This window comes from Elephas maximus, chromosome 2 (genome assembly GCF_024166365.1).
Source record: "Elephas maximus indicus isolate mEleMax1 chromosome 2, mEleMax1 primary haplotype, whole genome shotgun sequence".
NCBI classification, from domain to species: Eukaryota; Metazoa; Chordata; class Mammalia; order Proboscidea; family Elephantidae; genus Elephas; species Elephas maximus.
In genome coordinates, this window is record NC_064820.1 from 138,093,505 (window position 1) to 138,111,336 (window position 17,832).

The 17,832-nt window shown below is 37.7% G+C and overlaps 1 protein-coding gene across 2 annotated transcripts in view; it reads right to left on the reverse strand.

The window, feature by feature from the left end:
- Nucleotides 1-2,931: 2,931 nt before the first annotated feature.
- PRR16 (proline rich 16) overlaps nucleotides 2,932-17,832 on the reverse strand; it is a 255,749-nt gene continuing 240,848 nt past the window's right edge. Inside the window, exons 2-3 of one of the 2 annotated variants that reach the window (XM_049873599.1) lie at nucleotides 6,240-6,366; nucleotides 2,932-4,133 (exon numbers count right to left, since the gene is read on the reverse strand). In XM_049873599.1, the coding sequence (XP_049729556.1) occupies nucleotides 3,378-4,082 (705 nt within the window). In that variant the 5' untranslated portion in view covers nucleotides 4,083-4,133; nucleotides 6,240-6,366 and the 3' untranslated portion in view covers nucleotides 2,932-3,377. The remainder of the gene's footprint in view (nucleotides 4,134-6,239; nucleotides 6,367-17,832) is intronic. The other variant, XM_049873598.1, reaches the window with a different exon arrangement.

The following is a 17,832-nucleotide window of genomic DNA, read 5'->3' on the forward strand; positions in this document are numbered from 1 at the left end:
AAAAACTATGCTACCATTTATGACATTTTAATTATAAGTTCCCAGGAAAATATTATGATGCTGGATGTTAACTGCTTTCCATGTTTTACAAGTTTACATATATTTAAAGACATAGTTTTCAACACTTCACGCAAATGTTGAAAAATTGTCAACTAGGCCAAAAAAAAAAAAAAATCAGTATAATATATTCCACATATTAGCGAAGAAAAATGAAATAGCATATGGAGCAAATATACTCAAGAGTGTCCCAACACTGCTGTAACCTAACATACATTTCTGATTATAAATAAATAAGCTGTAATAAAGAGAGTAAGGTCAATAACTATAACATTTTTGAGCTGAGCTTTAAGTCAGCTTTCTGGGCTCATATGTATGATTGTGTTCAGTAAAAACAGGTATTATATCTTTGACATATGCCATAATCAAACAGGAAAAAAAGGGCCTTTCAAGGGGTAGCTTTGACTGTACTTGGATTTGAACTTCAGAGGTTGTTTCTAGGCACATGGGCTCAATGTTCTTATCCAACCAGGCACTTTTTGCAAGCAAGTTATCTACTCTGTGGATGAGTTATGGTTGCTAGAAAGCTCTACCTTGAAAGCCAGCTTGGTTCCTGAGACATCGACATGGATCAAGGTCTCAAACTATAAGGTGATTATCAGGTCACACTAACTGGTTGAGAAAAGAAGATGAACTGAAGAGAGAAAGCTGCATGTTTTCTAAGACTTAATATGCTCTAAACAGTCTAACACGTGACGGACTTTTGAAAGGAAGTAATAATTTAAATCTAGACAATGATGAAACTGTGTTTATTTATACCAAATCTAAATGGATGCACTTCAAAGTTAAGTATACATCACTTTTGTATTCAACAAGTTAATTATTTAGCTGACCCATATTCATTAAACATACAGATAATACAGTTAATAAATTTTGGAGTATAGCCCTTCTTGATTACTGGTCTTAGGCTTTGTGACTTTCTGAAATGTTAGATTTATTCTGCTTAAATTATTTCCATGAGCAATGCAAACAGCACTCTAAGCAAATGTTTAACATGACAGCCTCTATTTTTCCCTCATTTGATAGCTCCTTTAAAAAAAAAAAAAAAAAGCCTATTTTTTTCTCTTGCTCTCCCTAAAATATATTATAATCTTTTAATAGAAAATTGTTTTAAACCTGTATTATAAATTATTATGATATTCTGAAAAAGACAACAAAGAAATGCTTGAAGAGTACTTCTCTTTAGCAGCAAAAAAATAATGTTTTGTGAACAAAAGACAAGTATACAAAAAGGTCACTGTGCTTTTTATCAAGTTGCACAAAAAACAAGTTTCCACTGAGATGACTCCCTCTACTCTTGAATTTGTCATTCTAATTCAGAAGGGTCCTAAACAATTTTGATTAGCTACCACCATCCCTCCTGCTTCCTACTTAGTGGATCAGTTTTGTTCAGCTGTGCTCCTCTCCTCATCAACACTCAAACCTAACTCGTTCATGTTGAGTCGATTCTGACTCACAATGACCCTAAAGGACAGGGTAGAACCGGTCCATAGGGTTTCTAAGAAGCAGCTGGAAAGTGAATTCAAACTGCTGACTTTTGGCTAGCTAGCAGACAAGCTCTTAACTGCTGTACCACCAGGGCTCCGATAAAAACTCAGGGGAGATAAACTCATTTCTAGCTTGAGGGCATAACATCCGATTAGTCCAAACCATTATAATTGGGGATTTTACTAGGCTTATCAGTGGGTAAGTAACCTAAGCAGACAAATTAGGCTGAAGAGAAGGAATTTTATTCAATGCTAGGAGGAAAGGATTCTCCCTTTCTTCTGTGGAACAACAAAGAATCATGGTAATCTTTCAATTCTGAGGGACTCAGCTTAAGGCCAACGCTGAAAGCATCCTGTTACCAGAAGCAACTTTATTTTCCTCTATGATTCTCTGAAACATGTGGGTTTCCTCAGGAAGGCAGAGTGCTTGCTGACATAGGATACAAAACATACCATGGCCTCAGTGTGCTGTTTATGATGTCTCTTTGGGGGATGCTAAGTGGGAGGAGTGTCTAAAGGGTCTGGCAATGTAGGAGGAGTTCAAACGTCCTTAAACAGTTTCGGGATCGGTGGTATACATAGCTACCACTACTTTTTGTACCTCTGGGGATCATTGGAAAGCTACTGTCCCCCTGACAGTACACTCTGCGGACAGGCAGAGCCCTATATCACTGTTTGAAATGGGCGGTGGGGGGGACAGGGTGTGCCACAAATTACTATTTTTACAAGGTATTCAATGAGGTGGTGCTGAATCATTGAATTTTTGGTAGGAAAAACATGAATTTTGAAACTTTTTATTTGGTACGCACATGCACCTCCAGACTCTGGGGTAGTTAGTATTTGTGTTCACAGGGGTACACATACCCTCTGGACTCTGAGGGTACAATTTGTGCAACGAGGCATAAGACAAAAACCATATTACCCACCAAAAATTCAGATACACTTAATGATTGGCATGCTCTCCATTACTGAAAACACATAGTGTCAATAAAAAATTAAAAGGAAAAAATAGTGGGGTCACAAAAGTTGATTAAAAGTACCAAAACAGAGGCATATAATTAGCAAATGTATAGCTTCTATTCATGGCAGGGATTATGATATTTAATTTAGAAAGTTCTGACATATACACATTGTGGTCTTCTCCAAACCCTGTCAGAGTTTTACCCATTTTGAGGACCATCAACATGGGATTAAATGAATCACTGCATTATTTTAATTCTGAGGAACATTTGGTTTTGTCATTATTTACTATTGTTTATTGACATAACAGTATTTCCACAGACCAAAATCTTGCGTTACATATATAGCTGAAGATATAATTGTGTAGTATAGAAAATAATTTTTGGTATTGTCTTCAACATTAAATAATTCAAAACTAGTGGCAAACATCTTTAGAAAAAAATAATAAAATAGTGCTTCAGTATTAAAATTTCTTATTAAAAAGCATTAGATCAAAGTTAAGAGTATGACATGGTATTAATGCATAGATGAGTTAGGCATGAATAAAATGAATCTTATCCCATCTCTTAGAGTAAATCAGTATATTTGAAATCTGTAGGTCACAGTCTGTCATAGGTCAATTGCAAAAATAATGTATTCAGATTTCTTCATTATTCTCTGATTTTTGATGATGAAACACTTAAAAGAATGCATATTTGGGATAGAAACAATGTACTGCATACTTACCAGGTGATTTTTATGCCACTTTGCTGAATGCAGGATTAATATATTTGGGTTTTTTATTGCTTGAGTAGAAAGTGCTCATTACCTATTTTATGTTTATAATATAGAAATAAAAAAAGTTTTTTTTTTTTTTTTTTTAAATGGCATACATCACACTGTTGTAGTTGTTGATTTCCTCAAGATCGTCTTCTGTGGTTTTGGTGCAGTGGGAGGAGGCACAGTTGCAGGTCTGAGAGGGGGAAAGCTGTTACTGTGGCTTATTCCCAGTTCCCCATTTTCTAGTGGAAAAGGAGGGGGATGGGGTGGAGGAAGAAGGGGAGGGCCTTGGTGAGGAAGCTTTCCTGGTGGGTGAACAGGTTCGCTGTGTAAGTGGACCTCCCTGTTTTTTATGTTATACCGGGTATCACAGTCAGGACAATAGCCATGGTACTGCACCTTTTCATTAAACCGTACTCTTTCCCGAGGCCCTGCCTGGGGACACCTGTCTTTTTCAGGTCTATGCATCAGAGGCTGCACTGGAGTCTTGGCCAAGTTACTACTGGGTATGCAGCAGATGTCTCCATTTGGAATTTTGTTTCGCCCACCTGGTAAACCTCCATTTCGTAGAAGGGTGCCATTGGTCTTTACAGGATTGACAACTGGCACCACACTTTGGGGGTCTTCACACTTCACAGGTGTCAACCGTGGAGGAGGTGGTGGAGGGTTCGGCTTTCTCAGGACCGTGAGGATAGCAGACGGGTGTGTTGGGGGCTTAATGAGAGGTGCATTGGCCTGCAATTTGATCTTCTCTATGCTGGAAGCTGTTGTGCCACTTGAGCTACTATTCAGGGTGTCCGTTTTGGAGCTGTCGGTCATCTCATCCTCCAGCTGTAGGTCAGAGGTCAGGGTATCAATCTGGTCAACCACCTGGTGGAAAGGACAAGGTAACTGTATTGAAGAATGACCCAAAATGAAAATATAATAGAAGCAACTTTTTCCTTTCTAGTTCTAACATGTTACGGGAACCTTGACTAACACTGAACTATGGGTTGCATTGCTACTTAAGGTTTTCATTCAATAAATTTACAGAACAGCCACCATAACCCAAAGTACCAATTGTTTGATAATGTAATGATTGAACATGTCTAGAATAGAAAATACTATCTATGCATATGTTCTATTCCTACTCTGCTATACTCATCAAAGGTAGAATCCTGATGCATAAACATTACTGACTTTAAAACGAAGAAGGCAGATTCTTTTCTGTTTATGAAGTAGAGAGCTATAAGACTACATTGATCCTACTCTAAAAGTAAGAAAAATCTAGATAAATTGTAAAATCATAAATTTTCTTGAGACCAGCAGAGAACTAAGCTTACAAGGCAATCAGGCAAACTGAAATGCAAAGAGTTTCAAGTGCTCTGAGGAGATATAGGAAACGTGAACTTTTTCACCATTGGCAAATCACAATAAAAAGAGGGAATAGCCATGAAAGTAAGTAAACAGCTAACACTTCAATAAATTATTAAAGGTTACATATATGCCATCATGAATTTAAAACCTCTGGGAGCCCTAGACCATTTAGAGTCTGTACTAACTCATTGCCTTTCCCATCCATGGTCCTCTCATGTGAGAGACTGAGGGCAGGGCAGGAGAGTAGAAAGAGTCTTCAGTGATGGCACACAGACACAAAACCTTGCCCATTTCCCAGATTCTTTTTTCATACAAAGCAGGAATCTTAAGTCACTGGGAAAGTGTCAGGAAACCTTCCAAACTCCAAGACACAGGCAAAAGTTTCCTGTTTCCGAGAGTGGGTAGAAGCAAAAGCTGTCTGACCCTGGGGAAGGGGGCAGAAAACTCACTTGATCCCAGGATATTACACTAATAAAAACTAGATATTAGCTACACTGGCGGAAGGGTGGAAAATCTTAACTGCTCAAGACCTATCAAGAGTTTGACTGCCCAGAGATGGAGAGATGGAAATCTAGGAAAGGCCCGGCCGCTGATGAGAAGGCGCACAGTGTCTGTCCAAGACGGGGGAAGGACTAGAAGAACTGAGAACCAGCCCCATGCCACACCACAAGACAAACACCAAATAAAAAGTAACAGCAGGGTATTCCTGGAGGAGAGATACTCAGCTGTAGCATAGGGTGGAGCAAAAGCATTGAGAAAAGACCCTCTGGAGGTCAAGGCACTATATTAAGCACAAAGCAATAGCAACCAGTTGACAAAGGAATTTAAAGCCTATGGTATAATGAATAATAATAACAAAACATATACCATCTCAAACATTGACTACATTTACTAAATCCCCACATTAAATGTGAGACAGAAGAAGAGCCCATTTCTGCACATAAATACTATTTGCAACAGTCTGTACTGTTCTTTACATCATGTCCGCTATTCAGTTAAAAATTACAAAACACACACACACAAAGCAAGAAAAACAACTCATGCTTAAGAGAGAAAGCAATAAGATCTGGAAAGAACCCAGATGTTGGAACTATCAGAAAGGATTTTAAAACAATTCTGATAATATGTTAAAGGATCTAGTGGGAGAATTGGAGAACGTCCATGTAGACACGAGGAATTTCAACTGGGAGACAGAAACTATAAAAAAATAAAATGTAAATGCTAAAAATAAAAATAAAAGAAACTTTCCCATGCCCATAAAAGCGTGTCTGCACAATAAAATTGAGATAAATAGTAGAACCAAATCTAATGTAGGAAGCACAGTGCTGTGTCCAGGTCCTCCGAGAAGCAGACACCTGGGTGAGATTAAATGTGTAAGAAATTTATTAAAAGAAACATCTTTGAGGAAAAAATGGAAAAGGAGTCAGGTGAGGCTGGCAAAGTCATCAGACCTTTGTGTTGGTCTGACCCTAAGTGAAGGAGGAAGTTGTGAAGACAGGAAAATTGGGTGGAAGCATCTTAGTGCAGTTCTAGGAAAGATCGGTATGGTTATCAGGGTGTCCTGAAGTTGAAGTCATTCAAGAGAATCTGGTAACTCTCATAACAGGCTTGCTTTAGTACCTCAGCTGTGTTCAGTCACTGGCAGAGGACAGGTTATAGGAAGCATGGCCTTGGCTCAAATGCTGGATATCAGAGCACAGTAGTACGCAGAACTCTCAATTATGTTCCCTGCAGCCAGGTCTCAGAGCTGTATTTTCATGGTCACCACACATGTACATATACAAAGATGGAAAAGATATAGGTTACTTTAAAAATGCTTTTATTGAAGGAGATCTTTTTTTTTGTAAGAATTTTTGCCTCTTCTCTTACTCAGGCCTAAGTTTTGTCCAACTGTAAAGTTGAATCTTTGACAAGTGGTAGCAGGATTGAGCTCAAAATGAAAATATCTTAAGCATCTAAAAATTAAGGATATAGTATTTGCGTCTTCCTCTTGAGGTACTTCAGCAACTGATTCACATTACTGCACCCAGGCTTAGCCTTTTACCTGCATATCTCAGAAGTCTACAAATTCATCATGGGCAAGATCAAACTCATGATCTTCTCCTGTTAATCTGGTTTGCTTCTTCTATTTTAGTGAATGGCACCACCACCACACATTTAAGCAACTCAGAAATCTCCCTTTCCATGGCTCCTGGGGAACAAGTCTTCTCTATTTTTGCTCCTAAATGTATCTTGAATCCATTCACTTATCTCCATTTTAACGTCTATAATCCTAGTCTAAGCAACCATTATTCATCATATGGAGCACTCAGAGTCATCCTGCCCCCCTCCCACCTCTGTAGTCTCAATGAAATTTTTAAAACAGAAACTTGATCTTGTCAACCTCTGCTTAACACTTTTAAGTGTTCGTTTATTTCACCTATGATAAAGCTCAATTCTTAACATGGCCTCCTATGCCCTGCATATTCTCAACTCAGTAGTGTACTGGTAGATGTATAACAAATGATTCTCAAAGAAAAAACAAAGGCCCTGATTTATAGCATTTGCCAATTTTTATTGTGTAAGTTTGCACCATGGTTGATTTTAAGTTAGCAACATGGCATCATTGAGTTTGTGGAGTTGGAAAGAAATGTGCAGAACCATCATAAAGTGTTTCCACCATATATATATAATAAAAACCAAACCAAATTCCTCACCGTCGAGTCGATTCCGACTCATAGGCAGAAATAAATTCAAGAGCACATATAATATTGAAATGTAAAATAATGGGAAATAATTAGAAAAAAAATTTTAATATAATTTATTTAATTTTAGGTTTTTAAATTTTATTTTTAATGATATTTGGCTTTGCAACCAGCTGGAAAAATTTCTGAAAATATAACAAGTGGCCCTTGCTAGCCAATATGACTTGGCTCCAGCACACTACGGACTATAGGTTCTAAATAACTGTCCATCCCTATCATTCATAAATTTCCTTTTCTTTGTGGTTCTTTTACCTATCTAGTCTTCTAGACCCTCATATTTGCCATTCTGCTTCCTGCTATGGGTTGTTTTCACAGGCTGAAGTTTGTTCCTGGAATGCTCTTCCCTCTCCTCTTAGTCTAATCAGCTTCTATAGATCTTTAAAATTTTCACTCAGGAGTCACTCATGGAGTAAGACCTTCCTGTACCACTGCAAAATTCCTTAAAAAAAAAAAAAGATTCCTTACAGGTCAAGTTAATTTGTTAAGTATTAACAGGGAACTGTGTTTCTTTCATTCTGAGTACATTTCCTAATTACATGATTAGTAGTAGTGTGAATACTAGATAATGTTTCTCCTCTAGACTCTAATATACATGAGAGCAAGACCACTGTTTGTTTTTGTTTACTATTGTATCCTAAGGCATAATGTAATGAGGGAAGCTTAGTGCGTGTTCAGCAAATAATTGTTAAATAAATGCATCAAGGGTTATTTCTTTGGTACAAGTGTGTGCTAAAGCACTTTTTTTTTCCTATTTCATTTTTGAAGGTATTGCTATTTTTTAATGCCCTATTTCCTCAGATATTCTGGAAGCAAACAGGATAAAAAAGAGTTATGTATAAATGAGCCACAAAGTTCATGGTACATGCCCTTCCTCTGGGCCAAATATCACTGTAGAAATTAAAGAGGGAGGTCACCAAAAGAAGGTGAAATCCAGTGGGAAAGTGCTGAGTCACCTGGACAGGTTATCTACCCCAAGTCCTATACCTTATTAAACATCTACAACAATCGAGACAACAGTGCCCTATTATGAGGGATGTGGACCTCATTTTCAGAGATGAATACACACTTCCTGGAATTCTGATCATTTTATAGTGTCTGGCTAGTTTCCATCCCTTTTGAAGGCCTTCCTGTAAATCCTGATTAGAGTTCCATGTACTACATTATTATCTCCTGAGTGTTTAATAAATGCCAAAAAATTAAAACAAAGACAAAAAAAAAAAAATCCTGCCCTCATGAAACAGAGAATCTAGTGGAAGGGCCTGGCGTTAATTACATACTTAAATACATAATTGTAAAAGTGCAACTAACTGTCCCAAGAGCTCTGAATGAGGAGACTAAGACCTCATCACAAAGGCTGGTGAACAAGTAATTCGTACATAGTCATGCATCGCTTAGAGTCCACCATATGCTTTGTGAAATAGGACATTACATGATTTGGACATTGTACTAACATGCATAAATCACAAACAGTAGCATTCACTGATTTTCCACCTTCTTGTTGTTTAATAACTTTTGTTTCACTACCAAACAGATATTTCTTCTCCTTTGCCTTTGCTGCTGCACATTTCTCAGTGGAAATTTCAAACCTCCACTCTCCACAAATGTTACATTTTCAGCTCTCTTCCACTTCTCAGTGTAAACAGAGGCCTTTAAACCAACAATGCATACATACATCTTCTCCAGTTACCATGAGAGAGATGCAATTCCCCCTGCCTTAGGCCAGGTTCTGCACCTACACTCCAAGTCTCAGCTCCTTTCATCTTCTCAGGGGTAATTTACAGCATAAAGGAGAAACAAGAAAATGACAGATGCCAAGATATGCATGGATACTATGTCAGTAAGTTTAACAAATTTGTTCTTATTTCTTGACCTTTCAGCAGTATTTGAAAGGGCACATCTGAAAAAAAGTCATGAATCTCCACCTATCATTCTGACTTTCTCAGCATTTGACATGTTTGCCAACCCCTATTTACCCTGGTATGGTACCTTGGATGTATATGCAGTCAGATGTTGCCTGAAAGGAGGTTATGCAGCACGAGGGTGTAATGTGATCATCAAATGTCAAAAAGTTCCAGAAAATAGGCTCTGTTTCATTAGTTATCAAGGTAATGCAAACTGAAGAAAGACTAGACAGCATTTCATACCCAATAGCCTTTGGTAAAAATAAAACAATCTGATAATTACAATTGTCCCTGATAATGTGGATAAATGAGAACTTCATACATTGCCAGGAAAAATGTAAATTTCATCAGTTTGTGAAACTTTTTGACAGTACTGTATAACTTTGGATAAGTTACATATGTACCCTATGATCCTGGTCTTTTAGGAACACAGCCTAGATCACCCTACAGAAGCTCTAACAGATGTGGACAGGATTGGAAAAGCACAAGGAAGCATCTTGTAGTTCTTTTCATAGCTAAAAATTGGAAATAACCAAATATCTACTAGTAAGTAATTGAGTAAGTATATATAGAGTGCCCCATTATCCATTGCCATCAAGTCAATTCTGACTTCTAGCAACCCTATAGAACAGAGTAGAACTGCCCTATAGGGTTTCCAAGGAAGAACAAATCTGTCTTGGAGGAAGTACAGCCAGAATGCTCCTTAGAAGCAAGGATGGAGAGATTTTGTTTTGCATACTTTGGACATGCTATCAGGAGGGACCAGTCCTTGGAGAAGGACATCATGCTTGGTAAAGCAGGGGTTCAGCAAAAAGAGGAAGACCCTCAATGAGATGGATTGACATAATGGCTGCAATAATGGGCTCAAACACAGTAATGATAGTGAGGATGGTGCAGGATTGGGCAGGATGGTTCTGTTTTAAGTAGGGTCACTATGAGTCAGAACTGACTCGATGGCATTGTCTTAGTTAGCTAGTGCTGCTATAATAGGAATACTATACCCAGACCACAAGTGGATGTCTTTAACAAACAGAAGTTTATTCTTTCACAGTCCAGTAGGCTAGAAGTATGAATTCAGGGCTGCCAGCTCCTAGGTAAAAGCTTTCTCTCTCTCTCGACTCTGGACGGAAGTCCTTGTCATCAATCTTCCTCTGGTCTAGGAGTCTCTTAGGGCAGGGTCCCCAGGTCCAAAGGATGCGCTCTCCTGGCTCTTCTTGCTTGGTGGTAATGAGGTCTTTCTGTCTCTCTGCTCCCTTCTCTCTTCTGTATCTCAAAAGAGATTGACTCAAAGTACAACCTAATCTTGTAGATTGAGTCCTGCCTTATTAACATAACTGCCTCTAATCCTGCCTCATTAACATTATAGAGAATTTACAACACATAGGCAAATCACATCAGATGACAAAATAGTGCACAATCACACAATACTGGGGATCATGGCCTATCCAAGTTGACATACATTTTTTGGGGACAGAATTCAATCCATAACAGGCATCTAACAACAACAAAGTCTTTTTTCACTTAGCAGCTCAGCGCTTAATCACTGTACCACTGGGGTATTTTAAATATGTTGTTGTTGTTAGGTGCCATTGAGTCGGTTCCGACTCATAGCGACCCTATGCACAACAGAAAGAAACACTGCCCGGTCCTGCGCCATCCTCACAATCATTGTTATGCTTGAGCTCATTGTTGCAGCCACCGTGTCAATCCACCTCGTTGAGGATCTTCCTCTTTTCCGCTAACCTGGTACTCTGCCAAGCATGATGTCCTTCTCCAGGGACTCATCCCTCCTGACAACATGTACAAAGTATGTAAGACGTAGTCTCACCATCCTTGCCTCTAAGGAGCATTCTCGCCATACTTCGTCCAAGGCAGATTTGTTCATTCTTTTGGCAGTCCATGGTATATTCAATATTCTTCGCCAACACCACAATTCAAAGGTGTCAATTCTTCTTCTTCGGTCTTCCTTATTCATTGTCCAGCTTTCGCATGCAAATGATGTGATTGAAAATACCATGGCTTGGGTCAGACGGACCTTAGTCCTCAGGGTGACATCTTTGCTCTTCAACAATTTGAAGAGGTCCTTTGCAGCAGATTTGCCCAATGCAATGCGTCTTTTGATTTCTTGACTGCTGCTTCCATGGCTGTTGATTGTGGATCCAAGTAAAATGAAATCCTTGACAACTTCAATCTTTTCTCCGTTTATCATGATGTTGCTTATTGGTTCAGTTGTGAGGATTTTTGTTTTCTTTATGTTGAGGTGTAATCCATACTGAAGGCTGTGGTCTTTGATCTTCATTAGTAAGTGCTTCAAGTCCTCTTCACTTTCAGCAAGCAACATTGTGTCATGTGCATAACGCAGGTTGTTAATGAGTCTTCCTCCAATCCTGATGCCCTGTTCTTCTTCACATAGTCCAGCTTCTCATATTTGTTCAGCATACAGATTAAAAAGCTATGGTGAAAGAATACAACCCTGACGCCCGCCTTTCCTGACTTTAAACCGATCAGTATCCCCTTGTTCTGTCCGAACAACTGCCTCTTGATCCATATAAAGGTTCCTCATGAGCACAATTAAGTGTCCTGCAATTCCCATTCTTTGCAGTGTTATCCATTGTTGTTATGATTCACACAGTCAAATGCCTTTGCATAGTCAATAAAAAAACAACAACAAAGTACAGGTAAAATTCCTTCTAGTATTCTCTGCTTTCAGCCAGGATCCATCTGACATCAGCAATGATATCCCTGGTTCCATGTCCTCCTCTGAAACCAGCATGAATTTCTGGTATTTCCCTGTTGATATACTGCTGCAGCCGTTTTTGAATGATCTTCAGCAAAATTTTGCTTGCTTGTGATATTAACGATATTGTTCTATAATTTCCACATTGGGTTGGATCACCTTTCTTGGGAATAGGCATAAATATGGATCTCTTCCAGTCAGCTGGCCAGGAAGCTGTCTTCCATATTTCTTGGCATAGACGAGTGAGCACCTCCAGCACTGCATCTGTTTGTTGAAATATCTCAATTGATATTCTATCAATTCCTGGAGCCTTGTTTTTCACCAATGCCTTCAGAGGAGCTTGGACTTCTTCCTTTAGTACCATCGGTTCCTGATCAGATGCCACCTCTTGAAATGGTTGAACATCGACTAATTCTTTTTGGTATAATGACTTTGTGTATTCCTTCCATCTTCTTTTGATGCTTCCTGCATCGTTTAATATTTTCCCCATGGAATCCTTCACTATTGCATCTCTAGACTTGAATTATTCTTCAGTTCTTTCAGCTTGAGAAATGCTGAGCGTGTTATTCCCTTTTGGTTTTCCATCTCCAGCTCTTTGCACATGTCATTATAATACTTTACTTTGTCTTCTCGAGAGGCCCTTTGAAATCTTCTGTTCAGTTCTTTTACTTCATTGATTCTTCCTTTTGCTTTAGCTGCTCGACGCTCAAGAGCAAGTTTCAGAGTCTCCTCTGACATCCATCTTGGTCTTTTCTTTCTTTCCTGTCTTTTCAGTGACCTCTTGATTTCTTCATGGATGATGTCCTTGATGTCATTCCACAACTCGTCTGGTCTTCAGTCACTAGTGTTCAATGAGTCAAATCTATTCTTGAGATGGTCTCTAAATTCAGGTGGGATATATCAAGGTCATATTTGGCTCTTGTGGACTTGCTCTGATTTTCTTCAGTTTCAGCTTGAACTTGCATATGAGCAATTGACGGTCTGTTCCACAGTTGGCCCCTGGCCTTGTTTTGACTGATGGTATTGAGCTTTTCCATCGTCTCTTTCCACAGATGTAGTCAATTTGATTTCTGTGTGTTCCATCTGGCGAGGTCCATGTGTATAAAAAAAAAAAAAAAATTTTTTTTTTTTTTGTGTATAGTCACCATTTATGTTGGTGAAGGAAGGTATTTGCAAAGAAGAAGTCGTTGGTCTTGCAAAATTCTATCATTCGAGCTCCGGCATTGTTTCTATCACCAAGGCCATATTTTTCAACTACTGATCCTCCTTCTTTGTTTCCACCTTTTGCATTTCAATTGCCAGTAATTATCAATGCATCTTGATTGCATGTTTGATCAATTCCAGACTGCAGCAGCTGATAAAAATCTTCTATTTCTTTATCTTTGGCCTTAGTGGTTGGTGGGTAAATTTGAATAATAGTCACATTAACTGTTCTTCCTTGTAGGCGTATGGATATTATCCTATCACTGACAGCACTGTACTTCAGGATAGATTTTGAAACATTCTTTTTGACGATGAATGCACCACCATTCCTCTTCAAGCTGTCATTCCCAGCATAGTAGACTATATGATTGTCTGATTCAAAATGGCCGATACCAGTCCATTTCAGCTCACTAATGCCTAGGATATAGATGTTTATGTGTTCCATTTCATTTTTGATGATTTCCAATTTTTCTACATTCATACTTCGTACACTCCAGGTTCCGATTATTAATAGATGTTTGGAGCTGTTTCTTCTCATTTTGAGTCATGCCACATCAGCAGATGAAGGTCCCGGAAGCTTTACTTCATCCACGTCATTCAGGTCGACTCTACTTTGAGGAGGCAGCTCTTCCCCAGTCATCTTTTGAGTGCCTTCCAACCTGGAGGGCTCATCTTCCAGCACTATATCAGACAATGTTCCGCTGGTATTCATAAGGTTTTCACTGGCTAATGCTTTTCAGAAGTAGACTGCAGGGTCCTTCTTCCTACTCTGTCTTAGTCTGGAAGCTCAGCTGAAACCTGTCCTCCATGGGTGACCCTGCTGGTATCTGAATACCAGTGGCATAGCTTCCAGCATCAGAGAACACGCAAGCCCCCACAATACAACAAACTGACAGACACGTGGGGGATTTTTAATATAGAATAGTTAAAACTAATTAACCAGAGCTAAAAAAATTTCTTTTTTTTTTATATATATCAGCAGAAATAGATCTCAAAATTATAAGGTTGAATGTAAAAAAAGTTATAAAAACAGATATTTAGTATCTATATACTGTTTGTGGTATGCAGTTTATACAACATGAAAATAAAATAATACACATAAAGTTAAAGATTGTTTTTACTTTAGGTAAGGAGGAAGAGGAATGGATATTGGGAGGCATCAAGTATAGCTGAACTATTTTCTTTCATTTAAAACCTGCCTAATTACACAAAATGTTAAGTCTGGGTATATTTGTTTTATTAATCTATTTTCTGTTATATGTGAAAAAAAAGTATTTTATAATTTGAAAATAAATATTTAACATCAAATAAAGTTAGATAGAAATAAAAGAAGTAATCCATACAGCTGCCATGTGCAGAACACACTGAAGGGTACTGGAGTTTATTTACTTGGCCAATTCGATGTTATTGCAGCCAAGCAAGAGATGAATCAATTAACCAGACAAAGAATTCGCTATATCCTTTAATTACACTTCTCTGTTCTGCTTAAGCTATTTCAAGGTATCCCATTGCAACTGATGGAGTCTTAACCACAGGGCTGGTGGAATTAAAGAGAAAACAAAATCAGAGAAAGTAGTTTTGGAAGGACAGATTTTTTGCAGAATATTTGGAGATGAGAAGACAGTTCAATAACAACTAATTAGCAGGTAATTGTAAGAATATCCACACTTAACCATCAGGTGCAAAGAAGAATTATATGTCTTAAAATTGATAATTGGGTCATCTGTCCAAGTAATTGTGGTTGTTCAGGTCCACAGAGGACTTTGCTAATGGAGTGAAACAAAGAGAATTTTGAAGAAAAGATAATGGCAGGTGTTGTGTTTGATGATTCCAGGTTTTTCTTAGCCTCAGACACAAGGAAGCTATGGTCAGATTGTGGAAAAATTCAAAACAATGATAAATGTAACTTAACAATCACATGAGCTCAAAGTTTTTACATTTGGGAAAATATCCCTAAATATTTTTATAAAAGAAAGCAGAATTAGAAGAAAATAAGTGATATGATCCAAGTTATTTGTATGAATCAAAATTCAGTTTATATTACTTCTGTAAATCTTAAAACACAAAGAGTAAAAATAGAGGTAACCCTAGGGGATAATTACAGTAGAATTAAAGAAAAAATAGGCCTATTTATGGTTTTAAAGGAAACTTTAGGAGCTCCTTCTCCTATGCCCTATTGTGTTTTGTCCCTTCAGTACTACATTCACCTTAAAGTGTTGGAATTATCTGTTTATGAGTGCTCCCCTCAGACAATTTCAGCATGAATTTCCATCTGGATTCCATCCAGCATGATTTCCTGGCAGAGAGAATAATTTCTTTATGTAGTAGGTATTCAATTACAGTTTACTGAGTGAAGAAGTGTAACTCTAAGGGGGAAAAAAAAATCATTTCTTGCCCTCACTTCCATCTCCTCTTAACTTTCCCAGCTTGGGTCTGATTTTCAAGGTTTTCAACTCCACCAACTCCAGATGGTCCAAAAGGGCACATATGAGTAGATTAGGTGGAGAGTAAGGAAAGAAGAAATAAGGATGAGCATGTAGTGAGAACTGCTGAACTCTCTTCCTATGTCAACTGACTTGTAAAGCCATCATCCACAGCTTGTAATAGAGAAAGTCTGAGGCAGACCCCAAAATAAATAGTTTACATGTACATTTATCTTTAAATATTTGTCTATATAGATAAATTTATAACTGTTCTAAATCCTATTTATCTTGCTTAATTAAAAACTGTATAATATGTAGTTCAATTGCCTTAAGAACAAACACCCTCTTTCAATTTGAGTGATTTTTATCTCTAGGCCTTCTCATCAGCAATTCTCAAGCACAAGAACTTCAATTGCAAACTTAATGGAAGAAAAGGAGGAATTTGACCCCAACTTAAACCTATATAAGAATTTATGAATTCTAAAATCTATATAAGAAAAATCTTTAAGATCAATTTATGAAAACAATTTTATTTTAAATATGTGTCATCATTGTCAAAGAACCGAAGAAAGAAATGAATGTGAGCCATAGAAATGTCTACTAAGAGAAAAAGGCAGGTAAGAACACTTCCTTGTCATAGCTATTTTCCAATGCTCAGTGGATGAATCCAAATGAAGGCTGACACAAGAGCTTTGTCCAATAAAGGAACAGTATACAGGATAACAACTGGCAGATCCAACCAGATCCTTTCCTCAGGGAGTTGGAATGTAAGCTTAACAGAGAAGCAGCAGAAAGTGGTAGAGTCACCAGCGTGGGGCAATTCCAGCATGGAGAAAGAAGGGCCAATTTGCCCTGGTCTTATATTCATAATTCACATTATTTTCATTTTATATTTCTATCTGTCTTTCTGTCTCCCTACTTACCTATCTACCTATTTATCTTTTTACTTGTTAATCACAGTGATTTATTGGCAGTATTGACAGTATTTAATTACAGTAATTGTTATGCACTTATGGATTAATATTTATTAGTAAGTCCAGTGATCTTGTGAATAGTAAAATCTACTAAACTGTATTAGAAACAATTTAATAAATGAAATTCTTTACATTATTACACAATTTGGTTAATGCTGCTTTGACATTTATTAAAAAAAAATCTATATAAACTTTAAGACATAAGAGTGACTCAGGCCTGTCTTGACCTCTGAAAAGACCCAGCAACCAGTATAGAAGAGTTGCTCAGTTGGTGAATACTAAATGCTTGCTCCCAAAGAACGACTAAGAACATTGCCTTTGGTTCTCAGAGCTGTCTTTCGATTTCGAGAGCAACCATTATTTCCCTAACATTATTATTGAACCTTAGAAAATTGACCAACCAGCTACTGAAAAAATTCCATTGTTTTCTTACGTTCTCCTTGGCTAGACCAACTAAGCATGTCTTTCTTTGCAGTCTGAAACAGTCTAAATACCAAAATAATAATAATAATACTCTTTTTTCCTCCCCTTTCTAGGTGTATTTGATAGAGTACATAATTTGTATAATGAAACATCAATTACAATGAAATCAAGGAAATAGTATGCTTTTCTCTTATATAACATCTTCCCATCCCCACTGTCATCGAGTCTATTCTGACTCATAGCGACCCTATAGGATAGAGTAGAACTGACCCATATGGTTTCCAAAGAGCAGATGGTAGATTTGAACTGCCGACCTTTTGATTAGCAGTCAAGCTCTTAACCACTGCACAACCAGGGCTCTGCCTAGCCTTAGGTAATTCAGGGTATGTATGGCAGTATCCTGATGTTATCAGAGACCTAGGCTCTGTCTACCTTTGTATCTGCTATCCCAAGTTGTAACCTTCATTTTGATATCTAAGTTCATGGCTAGAGATCCAGATTTTACACATGTATTTCAAAAGTAAGAATGGAAAAGTGTAGGAAAAACATACATACTCCATCTTAAAGAGAAAATCAGGAGTAATAGGTTATGTTTGCTAACATCTTACCAGCAAAATATAGTCACCTAGATACAAGAGATGCTGGGAAATGTAGGCTTTTACATGAGTTTCAATGTGCCCAGTACGTTAGTACTTAGTACTTTAGTACTTCTATAAAACGAGAATGGGAGAAATGATAATCTATCTTCTGGCAATTAGCATACTCTGGAACACAGACTTAAAAACAACAAAAAAAATCATTAACATCT